Source organism: Uranotaenia lowii, chromosome 2, assembly GCF_029784155.1.
Source record: "Uranotaenia lowii strain MFRU-FL chromosome 2, ASM2978415v1, whole genome shotgun sequence".
NCBI classification, from domain to species: Eukaryota; Metazoa; Arthropoda; class Insecta; order Diptera; family Culicidae; genus Uranotaenia; species Uranotaenia lowii.
In genome coordinates, this window is record NC_073692.1 from 250,224,239 (window position 1) to 250,239,873 (window position 15,635).

General features: G+C 37.8%; 1 protein-coding gene across 2 annotated transcripts in view; it reads right to left on the reverse strand.

The window, feature by feature from the left end:
• LOC129743881 (protein RCC2 homolog) overlaps window positions 1-15,635 on the reverse strand; it is a 69,744-nt gene that overhangs the window by 26,674 nt on the left and 27,435 nt on the right. For both annotated transcript variants that reach the window (XM_055736113.1, XM_055736112.1), the window contains exons 2-4: window positions 14,254-14,591; window positions 14,122-14,197; window positions 13,333-13,835 (exon numbers count right to left, since the gene is read on the reverse strand). In XM_055736113.1, the coding sequence (XP_055592088.1) occupies window positions 13,333-13,835; window positions 14,122-14,197; window positions 14,254-14,580 (906 nt within the window). In that variant the 5' untranslated portion in view covers window positions 14,581-14,591. The remainder of the gene's footprint in view (window positions 1-13,332; window positions 13,836-14,121; window positions 14,198-14,253; window positions 14,592-15,635) is intronic.

The window sequence follows — 15,635 nt, forward strand, 5'->3', positions numbered from 1 at the left end:
TGATTTTGAAAAGGTTTAGCTTCTGTGGTAAAAATAATAGATCAATACATGGCTGAAAAAAGTGTGCAAAGATAAAAATTATATTTTATCATAAAGTAACAGTATTTCTTGTCATCAACGATAAATTATTTTTTTAATATTTTTATATTAAATATCATAATAACACCTTCATTTCCTCCATAGAAAGTTTTTCGATCAAATCAATAGTTTTTAAAATACAGAGGTTTGAAACTGCCCGGATACTAAATGATCATAGCCTTACTCATGAAAAGGTTCCAACACTATTCCAATTGCTTTTTCCAGGTGAGTTTGTGTAAAATAGCATGATTTTGCAAAGGTTGTGCTTCTGTGGCAATAAAAAATAAATCAATACATGACTGAAAAAAGTGTGCAAAGATAGAAAAGAGATTTTATGAAAAAGTTAGGGAATTTCTTAAAATCATTGATAAATAATTTTTTTTATATTTTTACATTAAATTTCATATTAATACCTTCATTTCTCCCATAGAAAGTTTTTCGATCAGATGAATAGTTTTTAAAATACACACGTTTGTAACTGCCCGGATACTAAATGATCATAGCCTTAGACTGAGTCGATTTGGGGTCATTTTTTGAATTTCTTAAACCCTGGGGTCTTAAAAGCTTCATCTTGGTCCAAAACTCATCCATGATTTTTTGCAGAATTTTTAAGTAACGTTTACATGAGTAAATTTGAACTTTTAGGTTTATATGGGAAAATTGAATATTTTGTACTGAAAAATCAACATAATTTTGTATTCTTCTGTGGAACCGAGCCAGCTGACAGTTTTTGTGCCAATTTATAAAATTCCGAAAGGAAATTTTCCGCTGAACAACTTTGTCGAAGACCGTAACTTCGTATCTTATTAGGCAAAAAAGTTATTAGCTGTTTAACAGAGGTATGTCTTTTCGCATTGATAAATAATAAATTCAATTGACATCACTCCTGGAGTCTCGCGAAGGGGCCGTCCACATACCACGTGGACAACTTAGGGGGGGGGAGGGGGGTATGGAAATGTCCACGCTTGTCCACGGAGAGGGGGGTAGGGGTTTGGGTCATGTCCACGTGGACCTACTTATTTTCAAAATATTTTCTAAAGGTGAATAAATATTAAGATGTTTAAATCAAAATCTTAAAATTGCAAATCTTTCAAGTTTAAGTTACAAGTGATAAATATGATTAATTTGAAATTTTATTTTTTTTAAAATTGTTTTATATCAAGAAATTATTATCCAGTTTTTTTCAAAATCAGCCATGTCAATAACAAAAAGGCAAAAAGTGGTGTTTTCTAACTGTCAAATTATAGGTATTCAACAAACTATTTCAAATCTGTCCACGTGGACATCCGGGGAGGGGGGGTAGGGGTTTGCCAAATGTCCACGCTTGTCCACGGAGGGGGGGGAGGGGGTCAAAAATCTCATTTTTCTGTCCACGTGGTATCTGAACGGCCCCGAAGTATAGCATGAAAAGTAGCCATGTAATACCTCGCCAGGCACCCAGCAGGGATGTCAATTGAATTTATTGTTTATCAATGCGAAAAGACACACCTCTGCTATTAAACAGCTAATAACTTTTTTGCCTAATAAGATGAAGTTACGGTCTTCGACAAAGTTGTTCAGCCGAAAATTTCCTTTCGGAATTTTATAAATTGGCACAAAAACTGTCAGCTGGCTCGGTTCCACAGAAGAATACAAAATTATGTTGATTTTTCAGTACAAAATATTCAATTTTCCCATATAAACCTAAAAGTTCAAATTTACTCATGTAAACGTTACTTAAAAATTCTGCAAAAAATCATGGATGAGTTTTGGACCAAGACGAAGCTTTCAAGACCCCAGGGTCTACCATGGTCCATGTCGTAAGAGGCGACTTATCCAGTACTTCCCAGATACGTTTTTCTCATATTTCTGTCTTTTGGAAATCAATGAGGCTGTATCTGGGAGGGGGAGAAAATAGACCAAGCTTTTGAACAAAACTTGTATCGCATGTCGACAGTCATATCTGTTTCACCTTATATATGTCACTTCTCTTGTATTGACACATGTTCCCTTAGCTTTAGAATGGTTATAGTGTTAAGAAGAGTCAAAGCTCCTCTTATATCGTACTCTGATATTTCGCTATCATACGTCAATCCTGGTTCTGGAATCCACTGCTACAGCTTCGTGCAGTGTTAATATCACTTGTTTCAAATTTGGCGTCACAGAAACTCATCGTAGTCGTCTAACCAGAGCGCTAACTGGTCAGTTAAATAAAAATATATAAAAATAAGACTTAGTTTTCTGAATCTCCTGTATGGTTAAGCCAAGATTCAGATGTACTATTGTACCTATATTTATCTTCCACTTAGTGTGTACATGTCCCTCTTTTGCCCGACTACATTTCTTTAATGTATGTCAGAATTTAACAAACTATGTTAAAAAAAAGAACTTATTTCCAAAATAATATTTAAAAAAAGCTGTGGATAGGGTAAATGCCAACTTTGCCATTATAAAATCGTTTATAGCCTTCATTGTAGCATCCTGGTTAGAACATTTTCTGATCATTGTAAACTCAAATCTCCTGAATTTTGTAGTTGTGAATCAATAATGAATGATTCTTTTCAGCTCATATGTGCCTATTTTTTGTTTGCTAGGACGCTTTTACACACAAAAAAAAAGCATAGTAAAATTACTAAATCCGTGGTTTAAACGAACAACAGGCGACCATATTTTTGAGTCAAATATGTTTTGTTGTTTATAATACCTTACGCATAGCTATTTTACCATGTGCTCAATTTGGATGCGCATAGTAAATTCGACTGCGTTTTAGTAAAATTGTCAATGAAATGATGCATTGTTTTACTTCGTCCCTAGTAAAATTAATATGTTTCATGATGAAACTAGTATCTGTTATGATAAAGATTAGGAGGAGCGAGGAGCTTGATTTAAATAGTAAAATTACTATGTATGTTTGTTTGTTTATTTGCATGCATGCATTATGACATTATTTGAAACATGAAAATTCACACTTCCGACACACGTCGGTCAATGTTAGTGTGTTCTCCCGATGCTCTGGAATGATTTTCAAAGTTATGTAACTATAAAGCAGCTCAAAATTAGTTTTTTTACAAACGGGTTTGATGAATAATGATCCTGAATTAGTGTAAACAACAAGAATGTTTACCATAGTAAAATTATCATACGCACTTATGTTTTTGAGTCAAATATGTTTTGTTCTCAAAAGTACGATGTGCGTAGTATTTTGTTGATATGAATTGGCGCCACAATGTCAAAATTACTATGCGGACGGTAGTTGTGATAGAAATTATGATGAAATTATCATGACCATAGTATTTTCGACAACAAACATTGAGAGTTATCGAAAATTACCAGGTACATAGTAATTTCAATATTGTTTCATGCGCACTTTCACAAAATCGATGTTAAACTTTTCGTGGTTGAAAATACTATAGCGCTGAAATGATAAAATTATCATGACAGCGTTTTTGGGATGACCACTCATTTTTTTCCGTGTAGGTACTCTCGCCTATCCTGTTTTAAGTGTATCTAATTTTAAAAATTTAAACTAAAATAACAATCTGTCGTTTTTCACCCAATGTGGTTATAAGCTACAATGCTTCAAAATCCCTACGTGGATCGGCTTTATGCCCTAACCCGATAGGAAATTTGACAGTTGAAAAATTTCGCCGTTCACATATTTAGTTGGGTGCCGATTTAGTCTGGCTACGAATCACCCTACTAAATCAATGACCCTGTTCAGTATGCCGATAAATCGGGCTACGCTTGAATATGAAATAGGTGCCATACTAAATCGGCTGATGAGTAGGCTCACACAATTACGCATGATTTGGTAGCACAATAAGTTGATCGACGTAATCGGGGGGATCGGTCAATTTAGTAGGTTTTCATAGGACTCTATTTTGTTGGCAAACTTTAATCCTATTTAGTATAGAATGGTCATAACTGAATTAGTTGTGTTGTGTGATGGAGTTCATCGAAGGGAAAGCTTGGCCCACGATAGCACAGAAGACTTCGTCAGTGCTCATCAGCAATTTGTTCGAGTGGTGAGCAGGTTTCTATCGGTTCCGTCATGACGACGTCAACCTGACCAAGTTCCCGGACGTTTGCCGGGCATGCCTGAAGCCGTAATCGAAGGTGTTCATGATTCCGATGGAGGCATCGCTGACGACGCCCTCACCGTGGGCCAGTTTCTGGATGAGGTGCCGGAGGTGAGTTGATGGAATAAAAAATTTATTTTGGAGATTAGTTTGATTGTTTTCCTCTTATTTCAATAGAAAAACATTCAGCTCTCCAAATCAGTTTGTACCTGGAGGAGCTGGAAAGGATTTCTACCTTCAAGTGCGAGCTGCTGTTGAGTCAGAAGTTTACGGAAGCCTTGGTAGATCGTTGGAGTTTTCCAGTGCTTGGATGGCAAGCTTCTCCACAGGACAGGTCGTTTCCTGACCGGCTACTGTAGGACGCTATAGGTTCAAAGATTCCGGCATTCTCATTGCCGAATGAGCCAGTTTGCAGGTTCGTGCCTCCACCATCAGGCTACCTGCCAAAAATTTACTTCGCCAACCACCTGGAGACATTTTTACCACAGAGAACAGACGTACAAGCTAGCCCACGAAACTTGTGTAAAAATCTCAACACCCTTTTTGAACTAATTTTTGTTTTTTGGCTACGATTACGCCTTTTCGAAAACTGAGCACTTTCAAGTTGATTTGTAACTCTTGAACGGCGCAATAGATGGCACTGTTTGCAGTCAGTTTCTAACGTATTTTTTGATGAAAGCATTTGAAATTTTACACACTTTTTTGACGGTTTTTTGTTCGAGCTTGTACGTCTGTTTTCTGTGTTTTTACTACAGAAAAAATAAAATTACCTCTACTGGACTTGCTCCGAGATACTAAAATGAACCATTTACATAAATCGCCCTATTTAGTCGGATGGTACTTTTGCGGTCAATCAATCCGGATATTTATTCGGATTGAGTTGGGTGGTAGAAAGAAAAATCAATTTTTGAGGTCAATCAATCCGGCTATTTAGTACGATTGGGTAGGGTGGTAGGAAAGAAATCGATGTTGGCGGTCAATCAATTCAGCTATTTAGTCGGATTGCGTAGGGTGGTAGGGAGAAAAATCAATTTTAACGGTCAATCAATCCGGCTATTTAGTACGATTTAGTAGGGTGGTAGAAAAACAGTCGATTTTTATGGTCAATTAATTCTGCTATTTAGTCGGATTGAGTTGGGTGGTACAAAGAAAAATCTATTTTTGCTGTCAATTAATCCGGCTATTTAGTACGATTGGGTAGGGTGGTAGGAAAAACAATCGATTTTTGAGGCCAATCAATTCTGCTATTTAGTCGGATTGAGTCGGGCGGTTAATACTAAATAGCTCGTTTGATACCTCTATTAAATAGCTGAACGTCGAAAATCTCATCAACTTTATCGCCCTATTAATCAGGCGATAAGTCGGTTCCTACAAAATCATGCTACTCATCACCCTATTTGATAGGCCTACGAAATCGGCTTATTAATCGGCTGATGCCCAGCAAAAACTCCCATAAGCGACGTTGCAACAATAGGCCGATTAGTATGATCGAAAATCGGCCGACGCACCCTTCGCGAGCCGACTAAGTATGGTGAATAGTAGGGTGTATTTCCTATCGGGAAATATTTATTTATTTTCTAATCCTTTTATGGTTTTCAGGTTTCTCAGGTATATGATGAAATCTGTGAAAAAAAAGGCTAGGCACAATTTTCCTGTTTGTTTGGATAACGTGCCGCTATTAGCCTACCCCTTTTCTGATACCTGATACCTGAAGTTCGGGATCGGAAGTCCGGACTTCCGAAGTAAAATTTAGTGCTGGCGCTATAATAGCTGTCTTAAATCCTACACAAAAAAATAATGACTATTACGTGTCATTGAAAATGGTTACCTTTAAAATAAAACCACAGATAAAACTGCCTGTAATCGAAAAAGCATGTAAATTTAAGTTGATTTGAAGTTGAATCATTGACAGCAAATGTCCTGTAACAAAATGGAGCATGACATTTGCCTTAAGCGTGCCATAGACTACACAAATGGCCTGTACAAATTTGATGATTCCACGACGATTGTTTGATCTATGCTCGCCCACACACTATACAAACATATTTCACGCGAACACAAACGATTGCTGGATAAAAAAAAGAAACAGCAACAAAAAAAAAACATTTTTTTTTTGTTCACACAAGATTCTCAACAACACTGAATTAGAAATTTCTCAAAATTACACGACACGGAATGTTATAAGGACATTGAATTTGAATTTAATTAATATTACAATACACTGAACGTGATAATGTCATGTAAAATTATAAACTGCCAAGAACAGAACCAGACAAATGTAAACAAACTGTTAAGTGAATTGTTGCACCAAAGTATTTTGTATAAGCATTTTCCCCGCGCGCGAGTAAGTTTATCGGTTTTGATGGTGTCTGGAGATCTACGAGAAGCAGGGATGCGGTTCTGGAAGCGGTTCCCCGTAATTAAACTTTGGATCCGGTACTTCGGGGAAGAAAATAAAAGTTATAAAAACTATTTGTAAGATAAAAAATTTTGGCACCTAATAAAATGAATAATATAAATTATAGAAGCATTTTATTTTTTAAATGAGAAAATTGCATTATTGAATCATATTATCCATAAATAAAACAAAACAAATTCCAATTGGAAAGTTTTTCTTTCAATATTCAGTAATTTTATAATTACATCTTTTTTATTTTACACGATGCAAAATTTTACATCATTTTTAATTTTACACGTTGCAAAATTTTACTGGCGTGCAATTTCCAACTAGCACTGAAAATTCCGTCAGCTTCATATATAGCTTCTTTTTATTTACATCACATGTGATGTGATTTTACAGATTTTTTTCGTAGTGTGTATGCTAGCCCACACACTATACAAACATATTTCACGCGAACACAAACGATTGCTGGCGAAAACAGCAACAGCAACAACAAAAAACCATCTTCACCCCGGCTGAGAGGATGGATTGTACAGAATATTTCGATCCCGACCGATTTTACTCCAACCGTTTGGGCGCTCATTCAAGCAATGCCATACACTATGCAAATCGTGTTTACAGCGACAAAATTTCATCGAATTTCATCGCATTTGTACAAATGTTGTGTAGTCTGTGGCCCGTTTTAGTTTTACAGGCCAAAGGCAATAATTTTAAGTGAGAAAATTTTTTACAGGCTAGTTTCAAATTTCAGGACATTGAAAATAAAGGTTGTCAATCCAAATCACAAAAGCTGTTATTCTTGTAACTGTTCAACTGTCAACGATTTCACTATTCAGGAGATTACACAAGTCAGCTAAGAGAAAGTGACAATTACTCAGAAAACAGCGGTGCGATCAATTTGCAGAACCAAGGAGGAGGAAGAAGAGGAAACTTTTTTTTTACTTGAAGTTCAGAACAGTTTTTTGACTTTAAATTTTTTTATACTAGCTCAAAATAAACCGGATAAATGGCAAAATGCTTTTCGGTTGGCTTTTTCAAGAGCCATTCCTATGTGGTTGCATCGATGGAGACAGTCTGCTGACCGCCGACAAACTCGCTGATTTGGACAAATTAAAGCGGCATTTGACGTGGCAACCTGTACGGATGGGTTTTTTAAGATGAAATTCCATGCAAGCGTTTTCGTTCCCAGGCATAGTGTGCAGGAAAAACTATAGGTACACATGATGAGTTTAAATAATAATAAATAATTCTTATTGCAAATAGATTGTTTTTATTTAGAAATAATAAAATCACCATCAATTACTAAAATATAAACAAAACAAATTCCAATAGGAACGTTCTTTCCAAATTTACAGCCTGTAATTTTAGAGCAGCCTGTAAAAAATATGATCACGTAAAAATAAATGTCACGTGATTTTTTTCGACTTGTAAAATTACGGTAAAAGTCCTGCTCCTTTTTGTAACACGACATTTACCGTAATTTTACAGCAATTAATTTTTGCTATGATGATGAAGGTTAGCGTTTTTAGAACAGATCACACTGAAATGACACTTAGAACAAAAATTCGACAATTTTCTGGCTAATTCTTTTTTTGTCAAATTATGCAGGTTCGCAATACCAACGGTAAGTGGCGAAAATACCATTTTTCCGATACAAATGCCCTGTAGCAAAAATGAACCTGTTTAGCTCGATTCCATCGTATAGGAATTGTCAGGAATTGAGCGGCTGAATTTATGAAATGCGGCTCCCGCCAGCTAAGTCCAAGATGGCAGCCCCATCGCGGGATAGGGACTTTAGGCTAACAACCTACTGCTCCCGAATGAAAGAATTGTTACGGAATCCGAAAAAATGACCGACCTGGAACTTTGGCGACGACTTTTAGCATGAAAACACGGACACAAATTGGAACTTGGAACGTTTTAATCCTTGCCCAACAAGGCTAACTGACACAACTTGCTAGAGCGGCTCAAGCTTGAAAATCTGGGACTGAGCGGAGTCCGTTGGCCTAACACTGGAGAACACAAGACACAGTCCGGGCAAGTACTGCTTTACTCTGGCATACGAGGAGAACATGCTACTCGGGAACGAGGAGTTGGTTTCCTGTTAAGCCCGAAGGCCTACGCGGCCCTCATTAGATGGGAACCGATAAACGAAAGAATAATCGTAGCCAGATTTAGAACACGGGTTAGAAACCTTACAATGCTCCAGTGTTATGCGCCAACTGACGTTACCGACTTGCAGGAGAAAGAGCAGTTTTACAAGCAACTGAACAGCGTGGTAGAGAAAATTCCGAAGGGTGACATTCAAATCCATTTGGGCGACTTCAACGCAAAGATTGGCTCCGACAATCAGGACCTTCAGCGCATCATGGGGCGCCATGGTCTAGGACAGATGAGCGAAAACGGAGAGCTGTTTGTAGAATTTTGTGGCAACAACAACATGGTGATCGGTGGATCGCTCTTCCCCCATCGACCAGCACATAAGGTCACTTGGGTATCCCGAGATGGCTGAACAGAAAATCAAATTGACCACATCTGCATCAGCCGAAAATGGAGAAGGAGCCTTCTTGACGTCCGCAACAAACGAAGCGCAGACATTGCATCTGACCATCACCTCGTCCTTGGCGAAATACGACTGAGAGTTGCGCGTGTCCAACGGCGCGAGGAGAAAGTCGGGTGTCGATACGACGTCCGCCGGTTGGAGAATCCAGAGGTGAAAAGGGCATACGTTGAACAGCTAGAATCCCGAGCCACAGACAGACGGAACAGTCGAAGAACAGTGGTGTGGAATCAAGAATGCCTTTATCATAACGAGCTATGGTACTCTCGGTAAAGTTTGTGGAAGAAGAAGTGAATGGATGTCGGATGAAACTTGGAGGATGGTCGATGATCGGAGAAAGGCGAAAGTCGGAATTGAGCAGGTATGTACCGGGTCAGCCAAAGCAGCCGCCCGCTTACGATATGCGGAGCTGGAAAAGGCAGTTAAACGAGCTTGTAGACGAGACAAGAGAGCCTGGACAAACTCCCTAGCCGAAGAGGGAGAAAGAGCAGCCGCCATTGGAGATATCCGATTACTTTATGACATCTCTCGCCGCCTCAGTGGTGCAAGGACTAATGCAAGAATGCCGCTAAAAGACCGAGCAGGTGAGTTATTGACCGATCGAACAGATCAGCTCAAACGATGGACTGAGCACTTCGAACAACTCCTCCGAGTCACGAATAGCAATGGCCAACAGAACCCGCAGCTCGAAGCGCCAACAGTAAGCCGCATAAATGACGTCAACTCGGAAGCGCCTTCGCTGGCTGAAATAGAAGCGGCAATCAAAAACATGAAATCCAACAAAGCACCTGGGATCGATTGCATCCCTGCTGAAATGATGAATGCCGACCCTGCCCTGTCAGCACAAATGTTGCACCGTCTTTTCGCTGACATCTGGGATACTGCAACATTCCCGGCCGACTGGATGCAGGGTATCCTCGTAAAAGTCCCGAAGAAAGGAGACCTGACAGAGTGCGGTAACTGGCGAGGCATAACGTTGATATGTACAACCCTCAAAGTACTCTGCAAAGTGATCCTGAACAGGATCCAGCAGAAAATCGACGCTACACTCCGACGGCAACAAGCTGGATTCCGATCCGGACGATCATGTGTGGACCACATCACAACGCTACGAATCATACTGGAACAAATCAATGAATTCCAGGACTCTCTTCTGCTGGTGTTCGTTGATTTCGAAAAAGCATTTGACCGACTTAACCATGAAAACATCTGGGCGGCTCTTAGGCGAAGAGGAGTGTCAGAGAAACTAGTCCATCTCATCGAAGCACAATACGAGGCATTTTCGTGCAAGGTCTTGCACGACGGTGTCTTGTCCGATCTAATCCCGGTAACTGCACGACCTTGACCTGGCTGATGACATTGTATTGCTCGCCCAAACACAACCGGACATGCAGAGCAAACTCGACGACCTCACCGAAAGTTCCAAGGCAGCAGGTCTCAATGTTAATGTCGGAAAGACCAAGTCGATGGAGATCAACACAGGAAATCCTTCCAGTTTCATGGTAGCTGGGCAAAAGTTGAGAAAGTGGAGTGCTTCCAGTATCTTGGTAGCCAGATAACGCCTGATGGTGGTACCAGGAAAGAGATCGAAACCCGGATCAGAAAGGCCCGATTTGCGTTTGCGAATCTCCGAAACATCTGGCGGTCACGCCAGATCTCTCTACGAACAAAAATCCGAATCTTCAACTCAAACGTCAAATCCGTATTGCTGTACGGGTGCGAAACCGCTGCCTGCGGAATATCATCCGCGCTTGGTTGCCTGGCAAGTGAATCTCGAATGAGGAACTACATCGCCGGTGTCATCAAAGGCCGCTAGAAATCGAGATTCGGGAACGTAAGTGGAGATGGATTGGGCACACGCTGCGAAAAAATGAAAACGAGATTTGCAGAGAGGCGCTAGATTGGAATCATCGAAGAAGAGGCAGACCCAGAAACTCGTGGCGGCGAAGCCTAGCCTCTGAAATCCGAACTGTCGACGAGAATCTTGACCAGGGACCTGGGACCAGGTGAAGACGCTGGCCCCGGATCGTCAACAGTGGAGGTCTTTTACTACGGCCCTATGCACCGAAAAAATATTCCGCAGTGAAAATCGGGGGAATTGAAATAAAACCAATTTTAAAGGGTTTTGAACAACGAAACCAGTTGAGGCACTTAGGATCAGAGGGGTGCAAGTGATTTTTTATCAAAACTGAGATAAACTGTTTTTTGGATAGTTAAAGTATAGATTAACATTCTGTAGAAGACACAGGTCAAAAGGAAAATTGTTTCGATACTGTTAAGCTATTTATAAAAAAAACGTGTCAATGAAAATCCTGTTTCGTTTGGTGTCAGAAGGGTGCAAGTGCACTTGCACCAAAGGATTATACTTTTAGGCTGATTTCATTAGAATAAGGTTGCCAGAATTTTTTCCACTCCCATCCGGGCCTAGCAATTCCGGGCATTTTTTCAAAAAAACCTGGCAAAATCCGGGCATCGATTTCAATTTTTCAAATCCAAAAACCGGGCAAAAACCAGGCAAAATTTAGGTGTTATTATATATAAAAGCAAAGAAAAAATGCAAAAAAAAATGAAATTATTATTTCATTAATGTAATTGCAGACTTCCAAAAACTTTTTGGAACACTTAAATATTTAAAGGTTTATAAAAGTAAATCAGCGAAATTATTTGAAACAACCGTTGAAAATTTCCATACCGTTGATCGATTTTGCTGAAACTTACTCAAAAACTTTGATATTTTTTTGGTTTCTTTGTGAAAATTGTGAAAAAAACCGGGCAATATCCGGACTTTTTTCACGATATCCGGGCAACCGGGCCGGACCGGACTTTCTCGAAATTTTGCATCAAATATCCGGGCAAACCCGGATAAAACCGGGCAATCTGGCAAGCTTACATTAGAACTTATACATTTTTGTCAGTTGAAAACAACATCATCTAGCTCCGACTAGGATTTTCTACTGGTTCTGACCAGGATAATCCAAAGTCCCCAGATAGAGAAGTGATGAAAATAGATTCAGGTGTAACTTCGTCGGCATGAAAATCTCATTGTTATGTATACGAAAAATTCTAAAAAAAATTTTTTATGGCAAATTTAGCTAATGCTAATAGGGATAAAAAAGCAGATACAAAACGCATTTAACAATAATTTTTTGGCAAATATATCTAAGAAAAATCTCTCGGATGAAAGCTCAGAGGATTCAGAGTTTTCGACAGGCTCCGATCATGATGTCACATACTATGCCACGGAACAAAATGAAACTTCGAAAAGTTCAGATGAGTCGTTGCGACAGGTAGTTTATAAAAAATTACATTAATTCTTTTAAGGAATATTTACATAACTTTTAAGAGGCCTGGTTTAATTAGACCAAAAAAAGAAAAATTAAACATCCACGGTTCTTCTGGAGAATCAGAAGTTGCTGCTGCTGCAGTTGCTAGCGAGAATAAGTCCATTCCTGGAGAGTCAACTGGCCATTCATCAAGACCACAAAAACGCCAACGAAATCAGGCAGACTGGAAACTCATCTTGCGAAAAAAGCTACGAAACCAAGGGAAGGAAATTAATTATCCATTAAGGAAAAAGAAAGATTGAAAGTTTTCAACAAATTCTGGGAATTAGGATAGTGGAACTTGCAAACCTCGTTCATTATGAGTTGCATAGAAATTTGAAGCCCGAAAAAGCAGAAAATTAAATGTGTGAACAAAAACAAAACAAATAAAACATACTCGTTACATACAGGTTCCAAAAGGATGCTATCATATTGTTTGGAGTCAGAGAGGTGCAAGTGTCATTCTTGGGATCAGAAGGATGCAAGTGAAAAATATCAATAAAAGTAGTTCGCCGTTTTAACATAAATATCGCAAAAACTTAGGTTTTTCTTTCAGAATCGTTCATTTTAGACCTCATGAGACACACTCCATCGAAAATTTAGTAGAAAAATTGATTCGATAATTTTGATTTAGAAAAAAACTTTGAGGCCCGTTTTCTCGAAATCATTATTTCGGCACTTGCACCCCTCTGATCCTAAGCGCCTCAGTTCGAAAATAATCTTTCAACCACCTATTTCACCTAGTTTCGTAACCATGAAATGCAGTATAGTCGAGTTTTTGACGAATATAAGTATTTCCATTTTCACGTTCGCAAGAGGTGTAAATGCACCTTAACGGATAGAAAACTGGGCGAGATTAGGATTAGAGAAGTTTCATATTTCCTTATATCAACATACTTCAAGTAAACTTACCGTATGGTTATTTCCACAAGATAAATCAACAATTTTAACGTCTTCCAGTGGTGTAACATGACCATCCTTGGCTTTTTCAACATACAAAACAATTTTTTTGGGCGACGTTTCAAAATGGAACGACATTTTTGTTGACGTTACAAAATATTTTCCTTCGGTATTGTGTCCTAGTTGACCGTATTCTGGCAGTCCAAATGAATATAAATTTCCCTTGATGTCAAGTATCATCGAAAATTCAGCTCCACATGCCACTTTTATTATAGGAGGACCAGCATAATTCAATCGCCTCGGTTTTGTTATGGTTGCTTGTGTGTTTCCAACACCGCACTGTCCACTTTTATTATCTCCGCATGCATAAACTACACCAGTATCGGTTAAAAATAATGTATGATTACGCCCACAAGCAGCTTGTATTATGTTGAGATTTTCTAATCCTGACACAAGAGTAGGGATTTCCAATGTTTTCAGTTCAGGTTGGCCCAACTGACCAAACTGGTTACGACCTAATGAAAAAGAAAAAAAATGATAATAATTTATATATATATATATATATATATATATATATATATATATATATATATATATATATATATATATATATATATATATATATATATATATATATATATATATATATATATATATATATATATATATATATATATATATATATATATATATATATATATATATATATATATATATATATATATATATATATATATATATATATATATATATATATATATATATATATATATTTATTTATGTAGATATAAATAAGATTACCAAAAGCAAGCGCTTTTCTATCCATTGTTAACAAAATAGAATGAGCTGAACTGCAACCACTAAAAACCGCTCGATACTGTAAATAAAGTTCAAAAATCAGTTTGAGGCTACGTTTAAATTAAGGAAACTTACCGTATCAGAAGTAAAACGATGAAAAGTCCAAAGATTTGGTCTAATCTTAGTAGATACATTGGCTGTGCCTGATTTTCGGCCAACCATTTCCCATGTAACCATACCTGCTATAAGAAGTTTACCATTGCCTTTGTCATATGTTTTTAATAGGTCATCCGGTAACTGTTCGTGGTTTTCGAAGTCGTCGTTGGGAATTATTACTTCAGCCACCGGTTTTTCTCCCTTAAAATCATCATCACTAAAATCCGAACTGTAGTCTTCGTCAACTTTTTTTTTATTGCGTTTAACATTTTTTTTTACTGGTTCTGATTTTCGTTTGCTTGACATGGCGTTGAAACCTGAAACGGTAAAAAAAAGATAAATTGTTATATGAGAATTCGCATGAAATGCCGTTCCAAGAAAAACTGTCCCATGCGACTTATTTGTTGAAAACAGTATCTTTTAGTGTTAACTTTCGAATAAAAACACAAACAAGTATACTTTGTCCATGGCACACTGGGACGTTGGCTCCATACGATTATCCCTAAGGTTCCGTCGAAGCCATGGTATAAGCATTTTAAGATGAGTCGCGATTTCATTCGCGTGGTTTCTCGGCCCATGTCAAATCACTACCGGCTTGACGCAAACTAGTTACAAGCAATGTTTGTGTTTGTGGGGATGGCTACCATGACATTGATCATGTTGTGTGGACGTGTGAACGATTTGATCGATCGAGGGCTTGGCTACTGGATACCCTTAGGGCCCGAAGTAAACTACCTGGTGTTCCAATTCGAGACATCTTGGATGGTATGAAAAAAACTTAGTATTTGCTTTTGCTAAACTGAATCGAGCAGTCGAGCAGTCGCTTAAAGCAATTGCTTCGGTTGTTATGAATAAAGTTTTTTTTTGACAGCTGTTTTCTCAGTCAGGAGCTTTTACTTTTAGAACAAGCTAGTTTGGTATGAATAAAGCTCAAATCTGAAGCAATTGCTCGACAAATCTTATAGCAATTGCTTTATTTTCTAAGCATGCTCGGTAGCAGACTTTTCCAATAAAAAATTCTTTAATATCGCCATGAACTTATCAAATTAGCAATATTTCACTTCAAAACAATTCAAACAGGTATTTTCAACATGGATAAAGAAAAGTCGAAGTGATATCCCAACTTTTTTTTTCATATTCCTGTCGTTGTATAAAATTATTCGTCTAAGATGACAATAAACAAATCAATTAGTAAATATTTTAAATTAAAAAAAACCGGCTATAGTGGAAGAAGTTTCAATTGGCTCAAAGTAAGAAATAAATTGTAATAATTTAAAACATTATACAGATCTCTTATTTTTTATATAATTTTTTATAATCCTAAGATTTAAAAAAAAATCTAAATTAAAATGCGCGCCTAT